The sequence below is a fragment of the Lepidochelys kempii genome, chromosome 6 (genome assembly GCF_965140265.1).
Source record: "Lepidochelys kempii isolate rLepKem1 chromosome 6, rLepKem1.hap2, whole genome shotgun sequence".
Taxonomy (NCBI): Eukaryota; Metazoa; Chordata; order Testudines; family Cheloniidae; genus Lepidochelys; species Lepidochelys kempii.
Window position 1 is genome coordinate 61,031,839 of NC_133261.1, and position 14,215 is coordinate 61,046,053.

Sequence of the window (14,215 nt, forward strand, 5' to 3'; positions counted from 1 at the left end):
ATGAGTGGTCTTTGCAAGAGGTGCCATAGTGACTTCATGAATGTGCCACTAACAAGTGCTCAGAGAATAAGGAGGTCATTTTGGCAGCCCATAAGGGTCTCAAACATAGTGGCACTTAAGGGGAGCAGCTACAGTTGCCCCATTATAACTAAATTCAGCATGCCACATCCCCAGGCCAATTCACTTGTGTTGCCAAGAAGTTCTGTACCTGTAGATGAAGGAATGCGTCCTTTGCCCTCCCTTTCCATCTCAATAAGCCGGAGGCCTCGTTCCACATAGCTCTGGAAGAACTGAGAGGAGTTTTTCAGGAAGGGCTCAATGTCTGCATCAGAATACTTCTTTTTATATTCATACAGCTCTGCCAGACCCTGGGGAAGGAGGAAAGTTTTCATGTGTTACCTAAACTGCAGTAGGCACATGAGGTGGTGTAACCTTCCCGTTCTTCCTATGATAAGAAAGCACTCACCTCTTTAGTGTTCTCCTTGGAGCCAATCTTCTTAAATATCTCTGCTAAAAAATCATTTACTTTGGCCTTTGAAGACTTTTCATCCTAAGAAAGACATGGAGACTCCTCAACAAGATTTAAAGGGGCATCCCCAAAAAATTAGAGGTACTCAGCTAAACAATTTACAATACATTCAAGTGCCAAGGACCTACCAGCTGCCTGTGGAGCTTCAGGGACAGACAGACAACAGCACAGGCTAGCTGAGTCAAAAGAACCGTCTTTTACAATACGGGGGTTTATACAGACGTCAGGTACAACGGATGACACATTGGACTAGAAGTGTCATCTTGGGAGACCTGCATTTAAAGGCTGTTCTGGCCACAGTTGAAGTTTAGTGGACCAGCCATTATCAGAGCTCATGTTCAGCAAGCAAGAGGGGTACTTATTGAGTCTTAATGCATCTCAGAGGCACAGCATTAGAGGGACCAATTTCAGACACTGATCACATGTTCCAGTGGGCAGCCTAACTTCACATCTGTCTGGAGCTAGTTAGGCACTTGTGTCTTGGAACAGTCCATTTGCCACTTCTCCCTCCACCGTTAACTTCACGTTACTTACTATACGAGAAGCCCCCTTTTCTGTCTCTTTATCAGTCTTGCTTCCAGTTTGGTCCATGGAGTGCTTCATTACTCGACACAGGTGAGCCTCCAGCTCAGATTCATTCTTGTTTTCTATCATTGTTAAATGGTCCAAGATCTGAGAAAGACATAATAAAAGAACTTTAAAGACAGCTTGAGCAACTTAAATTAAAGCACATAGCTGGTCTCTGCTCTAACCTTGGGCCCTTTCAGCTTGCACAGGGTGTGAAGCAGAGTCTTAAGTGTCCTTATGGGGAATTCACTTTTACACTGCTTCAGCTTCTCCTTGGGAAACACCTTCATGAAAATGTGGATGTCTAGCAGGATTCGATCCAGGTTGATGCTATTGATGGTTTCAGGAAGAAGCCGCACCATTCTCCACAGACACTGGAGAGAAAGAAAAGTTTATGAAACCAACTGCTCAAGTCAGAGGGGAGTTCCTGCTGCAAGTTTTGCTGTATCCAGGGTCTTAGTATCTGGAGCTAGATGCCCAGAAGAATAAGTGCTGCTGTTGATTCCATTACCGTTAGCAGGAGATTGACTGAGTTATTAGTGTATGTATACTACCATGAGCTTCACACAATGCTCTGGCCCTGCTGGATGCTTCTAATCTCATTAAGGGTATGTCTAACCTAGGATAAGGGGCGTTTAACACATCAACGTTTTAACTAGAACCTTAGTGTAGATGAGACAAGTTATATCTTAACATATTATGTCTAGACTAGGTGCTAGAGTAGCATTTAAAGTTATGTTCACCAACTTGGTCTTAAAGCACCTTGTTTCTCTTGAAACCAACACTGTGGATTAGGAACAGACACTTCAAAGAAGGACCAAGTGAGTACACAATCCCCATTATAGGCTCACCTTCATGACAAGCTCTGAGAACTTGGGAGAGCTGGCTGTTGCTAGCAGACTGTCTTGGAGCAGAACAAGCAGGGCACTGGAGAGAACAAGTAGCATTAGATGGACAAATGCTATAAAGGAAATGGAAAAGCACAGCCCTATTGAACACCACACTAGTGGCTACAGACCACAACTAGTTCAACTTTCACACAATCCTCTGCACCTCCTGCCTGGCTCCAATATCTTACTATCACCTCCATAAAAATGGAGAGCTGAATCTCTGCAGAACATACCATGTCAATACTGGTCAACTGACAATCCAATGACACAGACTACAAGTTTAGGTTGTAGAATGGTTCATCGTAAAGCTTTACCCCAGAGGTGGGCAAACTACAGCCCGTGGGCCACATCTGGCCCACTGGACCCTTGAGCTTCTGCCCCCTCCCCCGCAGACTCAGCTTGCCATGCCACCAGTGCTCTGGGTGGCGGAGCTGCGAGCTCCTGACAGGCAGCACGGCTGCGAGAGCCGCCAGCCTGCCCCGGTGCTCTAGACTGCACAGTGGTGCGGCTTCCAGTCCTGGTGCTCTGAGCAGCATGGTAAGGGGGCGGGGAGTAGGAGGGTTTGATAAGGGCCAGGGAGTCCCAGGGGGCAGCCGGGGACAGGGAGCAGTTGGATAGGTGTGGGAGTCCCTGGGGGCCTGTCAGGGGACAGGGGTGTGAATAGGGGTCAGGGCAGTCAGGGGACAGGTTGGATGGGGGTGGGGGGGGAACAGGGCAGGAAGTGAGAGGGGGCACAGCCTTCCCTACCCGGCCCTCATACAGTTTCGCAACTCCGACATTGCCCTTGGGCCAAAAAGTTTGCCCTCCCCTGCTTTACCCCAATGATATAGATTGGATAGTGATTTAGTTATAACTGTGCCCCTTTAGATATATCTACACAGCAGCTGAGAGCATGCTTCCCAGCAAGAGTAGAGACCCTCTCAGGCTCTGCTTGAGCTAGCATGCACAGACAGCAGCATGGCTGTAGCAGTACAGGTGGCAACTCAAGCTAGCCACCCAAGTATGTACCCAAGGGAGTCAGGCAGGTTTGTATTCAGGTGGCTAGTCTGAGCGGCTGTAGCCACACTTGCTATTTTTAGCATGGCTACCTGCACTGCGAAGCACACTCCCAGCAACTATGTAGACATTTCCTTAAAGTTACTGTCCTGATATGCTTGTTTTTTTCAGTAGCCAGCTGAACTATTCTACAGCCAGCTTTGCTCACCACTTTAGTTAACAGGCCATTGTCTTGCAAAAAGACTCAATGCGACAGTGACTAACAAACGGTAAGGGCAGACTAGAGAGCCATATTCTCTGAAATCACATACACGAACAGTGAAGTGGTATTTCATCTGTGGTACGAGACTGTTGTAGAGGGAGAGAACTTCGGTCTTCTCTGATTCTAACAAAGAGTAACTTACCTCAAGATGTTCGTCTGGTCAGACTTCTCCAGAACCTTCACCACCAAAAGGTTGACTGATCGGATGACCTGCTGCCCTTCCTCGAGGTCTTCAACCCGTGAATCCAGCATTAATGTAATGAGGCCATGCATTAAGTCTTTCAGCACTCCTGTGGAGGCCTCCCGGGCCAGGCTCTCCATCTGGAATAGCTGTCGATAAAAGCCAGGATTAGAAATTTCTTCAGCATGCATCATTTAGTTTTGGGACTCATCTGCGATTCTACTTGCAACTCCCTCTTTAAATATGCGCCTCTTTCATAAAGTGTTTATATATTCTATTAAAACGTATGGGAAGAACAATAAGGTTATAGAGTTAAGCATTCAGAGGCAGGAAATACTGAAGTTAAGGCTGTACATGTAAATGTTAGTTGGTTTTATTTTGAAAACAGAATATGTAAAAAATGGTTTCTTACCCCACAAAGATCTACTCCCCATGTTTGTATTGGTCAGAGCTACTGATTTCAATGAATAAAATGGAGATTGACTACATTTCCTACTCTTGGTCCTCCTGAGCCAACCCAGCTCAGAGGGAGAAGCAAGATTCTACTGCTTCATTTGGGTCAACAATGGTTAAAATAAAGCAACCCTATTACCTGTGCAAACCCATGGGGGGGGAGGGGAGGGAGGGAGAGGTTGCACTGGACCCTGAGGAGCTAATTTGACTTGCAGACCTTGATTGTTGGTGGTGATGCAAGAAACTGACAGACAGCACCAGCTAAGACAGAACTGCATTTTAATTGTGTTTCCTTATGTGTATGCATTAAGAGACTGTTATTACATTATTTTTCAGATACTGCAATATGCTATTTTTCCTTCAACCTTAGATACACATGAAGCATTACCATGCATGCCAGAGAATCTAGAAAAAAAAAGTCGTAGGTGGGCCTGGTACCAACACTTAAGGTTTTCCAATACTTCCTGCTATAAGACCTCGTTTTCAGTTGCACCTTTGCCAAATTTTACCTGTTTTGGCTGAAGTTTTCCATACCAGCTATCTGCCTCAAGTTAATGGGTTTGGATGGGGGAAAAAACAAACAAACAAAAAAACTAGTGATCATAATGCATATGCACAAGGGAACTGAATTACGGTAGCACAGTCTCTTCCTCCTCCACCATACACTGAAGTCAGGCAGACCTATACAACTCCGCCGTCTTTCATTTAGGATGTTTGGAAGGCTGTTTAACATACAGACTGTACCATACCTCATGCTCTAGTTCAGCCACAAGTTACTGGGCTTGATGCGCAAATTCTACATTCTGTGTTATGCAGGAAGTCAGACTAAATCATAATGGTCATTTCTGGCCTTAAAAATGCTGAAACAAAAATACATTTCCCAATCCCCTGACTAGGGATACTACAAGCCATTTTCAACAGTCAATGGTACTTCCGTTAGGCAAGGCCTCATCCCTGCTCAATTTCAGCACTAGAGTTGTTCAGGGTGGTCACAAGCCCTTACAACAGGGAAAGTACTTCCCCCTTGCCACTGCCTCATTTCAGATAGCTGTGCCATGTTAGAAAGTTAAAAAAAAAGTTATCCTCCAACAGAAACAAAGTCTAGAAACTTTCAGCAATTTAAGACACGGTATTCATGACAGAATGAAAGTTCCCCATTCAATCGACATCTCATGTATAAATAATGTTTGAAATGGGCTACGATTTATCAGCAAGCTTCATAAAATAATGAGGTTACATATGTTCTGTACAGCCCTAGACACAAAGCTCAATCTATATCTCACACCAACTCATCCAGAGGGTGTCTCTCACTATATTCCTTTTTGGAATAAGATTCCCTAACCCCTACTGTCCCAGGATGCTTGCAGCCAATCTGAGCATTGTTTGGAGACAGACATGAAGCACTCACTCCCCCTATACCTCATGTACTTTGCATCAAATTTGATTTCCTGCACAGGGCTGTTTCTAGACTAGCTCCAAAAGAGCCATTTTAGAGAATAGCTAGAAAGAAGCCTTCTTAAACAAAATATACTAGAAGACAAGACCTGTAGAGGACATATTCTCATCTCCACCCATCCATTTGTACAAGGCTTGTTCCCTTTCCTCTCTGTCTTACCGAGATCATGTTCCCAATGATGCAGCTGTAGAGCTTGACTATCTCATCCTTGTCCAGTTTCTCATCTGCCATGTGCGTGTTGTAGATCAGTCGGAGCTGCATGAACGTAGCTATTAGGAACTGGTCAATGTGGCCAGACATGGCTTCTGCTTTGTCCTCCTGTCTGAGGACCTCATCAATCTAAGAGCAAAACACCCAAGACACATTAAAGTTGATCCTCTGCAAACAGCACAGGAAGAACGTTTAACTTTGCTTCCCCCATACTTACTATTCCATTAGTCAAGTCGTCTGCTTTCTAAAACTTCAACAATTAGTGACTTTGCACTTCTACAACTAATCCAGTACATTCAGTGGCATTAGTGATTCCTTGATTAGCTATGACTTGTATCCTGTACTCAAGGAACTCGTACAAAATTTTGAGTGTTCAAGAGCTTATATTATGGATTCTGTAATTATCGGTCTTGTGTAGTTTTCTGGGCATTGTGCTCCCTAACAGAATGGTTCAAGGGTTATGAGTCAGGGCATGCAACTCCTACACTTGGGATTTGCAAGTCAGTTTCATCAAAAACCAACCCTCCCTGGCACAACATGGAGGTGAGACATCTAGTAACCTGAACTTATGTCAGGGTAAAAGCAAAGTTGAAATAGGAACAGTCTTAAGACACCACCATCTCATCATCACTGACAGCTGTCACCAGCTCAGAGCTGGAGTCTATAGGGATGATGATCTAGTACAAGTCCCCACCTACAGAATATGTCCTACATTCTGTCTGATGGAAAACTGCTATGGAATTAGCGAGTCAGATGGCCCCTGTGCACTTGGCTGTGTCATCAGCAACATTCTGAGTGGTGCCCACATCACCTGACATGGCAACACCACCAGTGTGCAACTCATCACTCTCGCAGACCACTGGCCTTAGCTCAATGCAGTGTAGCTGCCAACTAAAAATTCCACTTACCTGTGCCAGAGCCTGGATACTAGTATTTATGTCACCACTGGCTACCTGGGAGATGACAAAGTTGATGGTGGAAGCTGTATTACTGTGCATGTCATCAAAGTGTGGGGACACAGCACGGATCCTAGACAGTTGGGAAGGGAAAGGTCTTATGACTCTCCATGAAAAAATAGTTCCAACCTGAACTTGACTGGTGCCTTCCAGTCAGATTTCAAAGACAGAAAACGGGATTCATCCTCACAGACATCCCTGTGAGGAGAGTTTCATTCTCATTTACAGAGGGAAAAAGAGATGTTCAGTGATGTGTCAATCACATAAACCACCTGGGACAGAACTAAGTACAACCTAATCTCACTCAGACCACGTGTTACCCATGAGACCAGGCTTCCTTTTCTTGTGTGGTAAGCTCATGGACAGCCCCCCTTCAGCATCTCTCCCCCCCAGATAATAATGAATTTTTTATTACAGTCTACCAACACACCTCTTCCCACTCATATCCCATAGCCTAACCATCAACAGACCACTACCTTGATTGTCTTGACTTTTCACACTAATGCAGGTCTTAACTTCTTGGACAAAGCTTTACTTACACATGCTAGTGTCTATATGCACCTGCTCACGATGGTTTTAGACAGTTTCAATTGGCTTTCACCTAAGCAGGAATACATCTAAACTCACTTGGGTTCCGGGATCAGGACTGGCTCAAAGATGTCATCTAGTTTGTGTTGTACAAGTGCTGGCATCTCGCATCGAACTGTGCCATTGTCATTCTCAATTTCATCTAGATCCAGCTGGAATTCCCGTGGAACTGTATGTGTTGTCTCAGAATGGCCACTCATGTTGCGGGCTTGGCTATGGAAACCAGAAGAAAGGTGTTCATGTCTATACACACTAAGATGGCATGGTAACACTAACATCCAGTGGTAGTCCTAAGCTCTCATATCGAGATTGTGATTTTGTAGATCTGATTTTATTCAGTCCTCTAATTGAACCCTTTACAGTTCCCCCAGCTATTAGCAGTAAAGACTTATGCAAGCCAGGAGAGTAGCTGCCAATTACTTGCTTTCATAGTTCACCTGAGAAGCTGCTGGGTTACCCCTACAGCCCACTATAAGCCACACTGAAGTTGTGACAGGCATGCACTGCTCTGCCTATGACTGAGATCCAGCACCACCAAAGATGACATTGATGGGACATCTTATTGAAGCTCAGGTCTTCTCTCTCATGGCTAAGAGAAGGTACACTAACTGAATTAGTAACCTGACAAGCCAGTCAGGATCCAGGACTCCCATAGGGTCCTGAGACACTTGCATGTTAGAGATTAGATTCCCTTTAAGTGGAACATTCTGTTACAGAAGTTTCACCAGGGGTCTTTTCTCCAAATATCAGAATGATCTAAAATACATTGACATGTGGTGCAAGGTATAGTTACTAAGCTTTGTTTGTGGTATGGGTATCTCCAAGCTCAGATTCTAAATGCTCATCCGGCTGGCCTCTGTACACTGGCCCTATCAAATTAAGAATGGATTCCAATCAATACCAAGTTTAATGCAACACACAGGAATGAATTCTCCTAATATTTCCAGCAGCTGCCCAGCATGGAATTGCCATGTCTGCTAGCAGTTTGGGTTGTAGTTGCTCTTGGTAGAGGCCCTCTATTCTTGTAATTTTAGTCTACGTTATTTACAAATACCTAGAACTGGTCAGCATAAAAGTCAGTCACTCTCAGAGGGAATGATTAAGGCAGGAGTTAGAAAGATACAAGAGCCCTGCTACCAAGGAGTTAGTGGACAGTACTTACATCCTATAAGTGCGATACATAATTCTGTCCATGGAGAAGCAGTGAAAGAAGGCACAAGACCATTTAGAAAGGATTCAAGAGGCAGATAGACAAGACAAGACAAAACAATGAAGAGAGATTCAAACATTTTGTTTTACAATATTTGCCCAGACAGACAGTTTTCAGAACATGCAAAGACAATGACTACAAGAACTAAAGGTAACACTGCAGAACATGTTCTTAGCACGTACACTGCAGAAGCCATAGAAGATCATAACTTTTTCCATTACATACTTGAGTTTGGAAGACATGTCCTCAGCTGGTCCCTTCCTCAGCATGCTAGCATTAGCATTTGTGCTCTGAGCACGCTGAGGTTTCTCTTCTGCCTGCCTTGCTGGAGCAGCAGCGGGTCTCTTAGCAGCCCGTTTTATTCTCTCCTCCAGCATGCTCATGTCTTTCTCAGAAAGCTGTGAGAGACAGACAACTCTATAAAATCATGACTGATGTAGAGAAAGTAGATAAGGAAGTGTTTACTACTTCTCATAACACAAGAACTAGGGGTCACCAAATGAAATTAATAGGCAGCAGGTTTAAAACAAATAAAAGGAAGAATTTCTTCACACAACGCAGTCAACCTGTGGAACTCCTTGCCAGAGGATGTTGCGAAGGCCAAGACCATAACATGGTTCAAAAAAGAACTAAATAAATTCATAGAAGATAGCCATTGATGGACCTATTAGCCAGGATGGGCATGAATGGTAACCCTAGCCTCTGTTTGCCAGAAGCTGGGAATGAGCAACAGGGGAAGGAGCACTTGATTACCTGTTCTGTTCATTCCCTCTGGGGCACCTGGCACTGGCCACTATCAGAAGACAGGATACTGGGCTAGATGGGCCATTCTTATGACTGCTTCACATAGGGAGCAAAACTACCAGGAATAAGCGACTGAAGCAAAATAAATTCATTCCAATAACTTCTATTATTTCCTTGAAGGGGGGGAAAAGGGACAAGGTAACAAGAGCCTTGGTTCCCACCTCATAACATTCTTCATGTCGGACCTCCAAACACTTGTGCACACTCTGAGGAATGCTGTATTTCACAACTAAGCAGTGCAGACACAAACGTGTACACTATAAACTCCATGTTTTAACAACTCTATAAATACCAGCTGGGAGGTGATATAAATACTGTGGTTCCCGTTCCCGGCCAATGGGAGCTGCGGGAGGCGGTGCCTGCAGTAGGGCAGCGCACAGAGCCCTCTGCCCTCCCCCTCCCACAGGGGCAGCAGGGGGACTTGGTGCCAGCTGCTTCCAGGAGTGGTGCAGGGCCAGAGCAGGCAGGGAGCCTGCCTTAGTCTCACTGCACCCCGTGGCTGGCAATCCCACTGGCCGGACGTGGCCCAAAGGCCGTAGTTTGCCCACCGCTGGTTTAGAACTTCATCCAAGTTTCCTCCGAAATCACTAGAGGCGTCACAACATCATTCTAAAACAAGTCACTATTTACAAACAATACAGTCCCCTATGACGGGATCACAAGTCAGCATTTACTTATTCCTTCAGTATTCTAGTTTGTCACCTATGGTTACTGGCGATTAGAGGTCCCATAATCTGGAATTAACCAATTAACTTCTAAAGGATGTGTCATGGTAGATTAACTCTGACACCATAAACAGAGCTCTTGGCATCTATCCCACTATCAGCAGCAGGACGTGCCACGATTGATCACTTCAGTGTGAATGATTCCCTTACACGAGATTAAAACCTGGTTCAGGCTACCTCCTCCCATTTTCAATCACTCACATTTCCAATCAGCTTGAACACCTGGTCCCCATGCACATTGTAGACAGTCACGATGGTGTTGAGTGCAGCATTGCGGACAGTGTTGTCTCTGTCGCCAATGTGAATTGCCATCTCCTTTAATGCTTTGCCAGGAGTTGGCTGGCACACATTCATGCCGTAGGACTCAACAAGACACCCCAGCTCTTCCAGGCACTCTACGGGATCAGAAACAGATTTTTTTTTTTTTTTTTTTTAACTGAAACTCAACCAAGATTGTTAAACAGACAAGTGCCCCACTCCAATATACTCTGCAGTTATCTGAATCTATATTCTGTGCTAATGCCTCTGGTGTCTGTGGCATTCTAGTGCTCAATTTGGTGATAAACAGGAAATTCCCTTCACCTGGTGGGCAGGGTTAGAGGTGACTTAGTTTTGAAGGAGGCTTGAATTTTTAAATTTGCCATCCAGCAACCCTTGACAGTAGCTAGTTGCCCCACAGTCCCCAACCCAAATATTGCCATCCATAAGCACATTAGCTTAGTGTTTCTGCTAAAACAAGCGGCAGTGAAATAATTCATGCCAACATTTAACTAGAATATAATTAGTTAATCCCCACAGATAAATACGAACAGTTCACACAGCTGTTTCAGGCTATTGACAGACTCTGAAACACAACCTTGCATTAGTTATATTCTGAAACTTCTCTTCAGTACCATAGAGCTAAAAATCTTTAAGTGAAGCTTCAAATCCAATGCATGGTTCTGTGGTGGGGGAGGGGTTGAACTGAGGCAGTTCTGCAGTAGTATGGAAAACAACTGAGCCTTCTATACATCAGGACAGGAATAGTGCAACTGGCGGATGGGAGGTGGGTAAATCAATGAGAGCTGAATGGTTAACCATTTGTGCATGTGAGATGTTGGGTTAGACAAAACTGACTTCTAACACTTTCTGCCTAATCACTCTTATTCCAGAGCAGGCCCTTCCCAAACGACTGGGAAGCTGCTTGAGGCATAATGTTTGTGGCTCAGGCAGAGAGCATGTGTGCATGTGAGAGATGACAAGGAGGCTTGATATTTCTTCTTTACAATCTTCTCCTTATCACCAACTTGGGTGACATTTTCCCCAAATGCATAATGATAGGCAAAACTCAGTTTTCAGAAAATGCTATGGCCAGCATATCCTGATCCACAGTGCATTCTGAAATGACTTTGGGGTGTGTACAATGGTACATCAAAGTTCTCCAGCCAATAGTACTATTTCCTACCTGCCCGCTGTTTGGAATTTTTGGACTTTGTCCCCTCCATGATGAAAGTGAACATCTTGCTGGCTGGATAGATTAAGCACATCCTATTCAGAATGGCACGCACATCCTTGCGGATAACATCTTTCGATTCCCCAACCTGGGGGGTGGAGGAGATGATGATCAGAGAGAGAAAAGAAAGCAGGACAGATACTTTTAAATACTCTACACCATCAGTGTACTTTGCCAGTCTGCATGATGCCAGGCTTCCATTCAAAAAATCCAACTACACCACCCACCCACACTATTCAAAGGCAACTGCAGCAAAAAAGTACGGAACAGAACAGAACAGCATTAGCTGGTGTCCTGATAGTGTCCAGGAGCATGTCATTATACTAATTTCCCTCAGTATGTGGTACCTTCAGGATAAGATATGGGATGAAAGAGGATGCCTCATTCTCAGTAAGGTGATACTCCTCCTGGCTCAGCAAGGTGAAAAGCAATTTAAGGTATTCAAGGGCCTTCATCAGAACACTTGTGTTGGTATCAAAGAACCGTAGGGTGAGCCACTTCAAGATCAGATCCAGACAGCTGATGACTCCATCTTTTTCGCTCTCCAAGTGCTTGAGATGAAGGGGAGGAAAAGCATCAGGTTGTGCAGGATCAAATATATAAATGGTATGGTCCACGGAAACAAAAGTGATGAAGGGCAAAGTATAAATCAAAAGCCATGTCTGTTCCCGTAAAATGCATTTATTATAGGTGGTGGCTTCCTGTTGTAGATTCATAAAACAGATTCTTGGGTTTTAAGCCTTAGTGAGACCCCTCAACTATTACACACTGTCCCACATTGCATGGTAGCAGCTGGCACCTACTACTAAATTTCACTAATAAAATTCAGAGCAGTATCCAAACTTGAGTAAACAAAGCATTCCCCTCCCTCAGCAAAAGAGATTAATACTAATTGTATTGTTCCTCTGAAAGTGCTCACTTAGGCCTATAACTTAAGAACTGTGTGCCCAAGCTAGTATTGTGAAGCCTCCTAACCTACTGCCCACTTAGGAAGAACTCCTAACTTGATATTTCACTGCTGCAGTATTTGGACATCCCACATTCCATTGTTGTTTGCCATAAGGTTCCTAACTCACCTCTACCATCACAGCCAGTGCCTTGTTGTGGTGCTGAAAGTCTGTATGAAACATCTCATCTTGTACCCATCTGGCAACACAGCTGGACATCTGAGTCTTTAGCTGCTCGATATATTCATCACGGGGAGTAGTAAAGTTCCATTTCAGCACCTTCAAAACAAGAAACAAAAACAGAACTCTCATAACTCAAGGACAGCAACATACTACTTGTTACTGAGCTGATACCCAAGAGCCACAGTGCACAACAGAAGGAGCTCAGAGAATAGCAAACTCCCTCCTGCCACCAAAAAATGCACAGGTTTAGAGGTCTGCATCCTTAAGAATGCAAGCAGCAATACTTCAGTATATTTGCTAGTATGCTAGTGTTAACACAGGTCATATCTAAGACAAACACCTCATCTTTAAACCGTGTCTACAGATATGTGCACATTTAACTACCTGGGGGTCCAAACATTATCAGATGACCAAAAAAGTGTAGGTTTCAAAGTAAGAGGAGCCTGCAAATTCAGATTTGTTATGAGAGCCAAGTTTGGCAACAGGTGCTTGTTAGAATAAAAAACCTATGGATTCTCTCAGAATCCTAGTACTTAGAGATGGAAGAAGCTTGGCCAGGCTTGTTACGTATTATACTTTTTCTATTGTTTGGTCCAATCTAGTTTCAAGAGTGTCCTAAAGCAATGAGGCGTCTGCCACTTCTTAGAAAATTTTTGCTTTCTTACACATGCTATGGGGACCGAAGACCTTGTAAACAGCCTATAAGAGATGGACCTTTGCTTTGAAGTATCAAGACATCAAATGAAGACTGGATTCCCATGCGACACAAGGTGCAACACTAAGCTCACAGGTAATAGAATGTACTTCCTTTAGTACCTAAAGCTCTGAAATTGAGTACGCTCTTAAGTTCTCTCTCACCTTCAATCCTTTCTCATCTTTCATTCTCTGCTCTTTCCCATTTGGGACTATGATAAAAATAGGACCTGATTTGTCATCATCTTCCTTCAGGTTTGGCTTACTTGGTATCTTCTTCCCTTGTGCACCCTGAAAAAGCAAAAGTGGTACTGAGCAGAAAGCACTGCAAAACCTATATACAACCCTTCATTCTAAGTGATGCCAGACACCAACCCCTGAGCTCATGCTGACCAAGTGTATGAGAACCAGGTAGAAGCTGACAACAGTGGTTAGAATCCTCAGGTACATGCTCTGGTGGTGTGGAAGCAAAACCCACGGCAAAGTGTGCAATAGATAGGACTCTTCAGATTTTTGGAGATAGGACTCTTCAGACTTGGCCAGTGCACCAGTCACCTAGGGGTGTCTAACCCTAAGTTGGTACCTGTTTGATGGATTTGTTCTTTGTCAGACTGGTATTGCCTTTGGTAAGGCTTGTATTAGCTTTGGACAGGCTGGTATTGTCCTTGGACATACTGTTGTTACCATCAGACTGCTGCAATAGGCCACAGAAAAGGCTTGGTGGTTAGACAACTCAATATGTACCTCTAAATCACTCCCTTTAGACCCTGGAGCCCCCAAACCTGCTGTGCACTCAACAGCGTTAATTCTAGTTTATTGAAAGAGTTTAGATGAAGGAATACAGTGGCTGCAGGCTGGTTTACAAAGACACCTTAACCTCTGATGTTTTTCCTGTTCCAAATCTGTGGCAGGGTGGACTGCTATAGTTGCAGTGGCACCCAACACGTGGAGCAGCACTTGTGACATTTTTGCCCCACTTACCTGTAACTTCAATAGCTAAGTAACAGAATATAAAAAACAGACACTAATGGGAGTACAACAAACTCTACAGTTCACGTACAGCCAGCTGTAGC

At 44.2% G+C, this 14,215-nt stretch overlaps 1 protein-coding gene and 1 non-coding gene across 10 annotated transcripts in view; both read right to left on the reverse strand.

Annotated features, from left to right (window-relative positions):
• CKAP5 (cytoskeleton associated protein 5) overlaps nucleotides 1–14,215 on the reverse strand; it is a 100,042-nt gene that overhangs the window by 4,219 nt on the left and 81,608 nt on the right. For 8 of the 9 annotated variants that reach the window (XR_012159412.1, XM_073348198.1, XM_073348196.1 and 5 more), the window contains 15 exons: nucleotides 13,308–13,433; nucleotides 12,396–12,545; nucleotides 11,667–11,870; nucleotides 11,272–11,407; nucleotides 10,029–10,222; nucleotides 8,524–8,696; nucleotides 7,128–7,301; nucleotides 6,453–6,573; nucleotides 5,494–5,673; nucleotides 3,387–3,574; nucleotides 1,948–2,023; nucleotides 1,282–1,470; nucleotides 1,064–1,201; nucleotides 467–550; nucleotides 209–368 (listed from right to left, as the gene is read on the reverse strand). Coding sequence is in view for 8 of the 9 variants with exons in the window: in XM_073348198.1 (XP_073204299.1) it covers nucleotides 209–368; nucleotides 467–550; nucleotides 1,064–1,201; nucleotides 1,282–1,470; nucleotides 1,948–2,023; nucleotides 3,387–3,574; nucleotides 5,494–5,673; nucleotides 6,453–6,573; nucleotides 7,128–7,301; nucleotides 8,524–8,696; nucleotides 10,029–10,222; nucleotides 11,272–11,407; nucleotides 11,667–11,870; nucleotides 12,396–12,545; nucleotides 13,308–13,433 (2,293 nt within the window). In the remaining variant the exon portion in view is untranslated. The remainder of the gene's footprint in view (nucleotides 1–208; nucleotides 369–466; nucleotides 551–1,063; nucleotides 1,202–1,281; nucleotides 1,471–1,947; nucleotides 2,024–3,386; nucleotides 3,575–5,493; nucleotides 5,674–6,452; nucleotides 6,574–7,127; nucleotides 7,302–8,523; nucleotides 8,697–10,028; nucleotides 10,223–11,271; nucleotides 11,408–11,666; nucleotides 11,871–12,395; nucleotides 12,546–13,307; nucleotides 13,434–14,215) is intronic. The other variant, XM_073348200.1, reaches the window with a different exon arrangement.
• On the reverse strand, nucleotides 6,288–6,398 carry LOC140913962 (small nucleolar RNA SNORD67). The gene has a single exon (XR_012159723.1). It is a non-coding gene; the product is annotated as a small nucleolar RNA SNORD67 (small nucleolar RNA).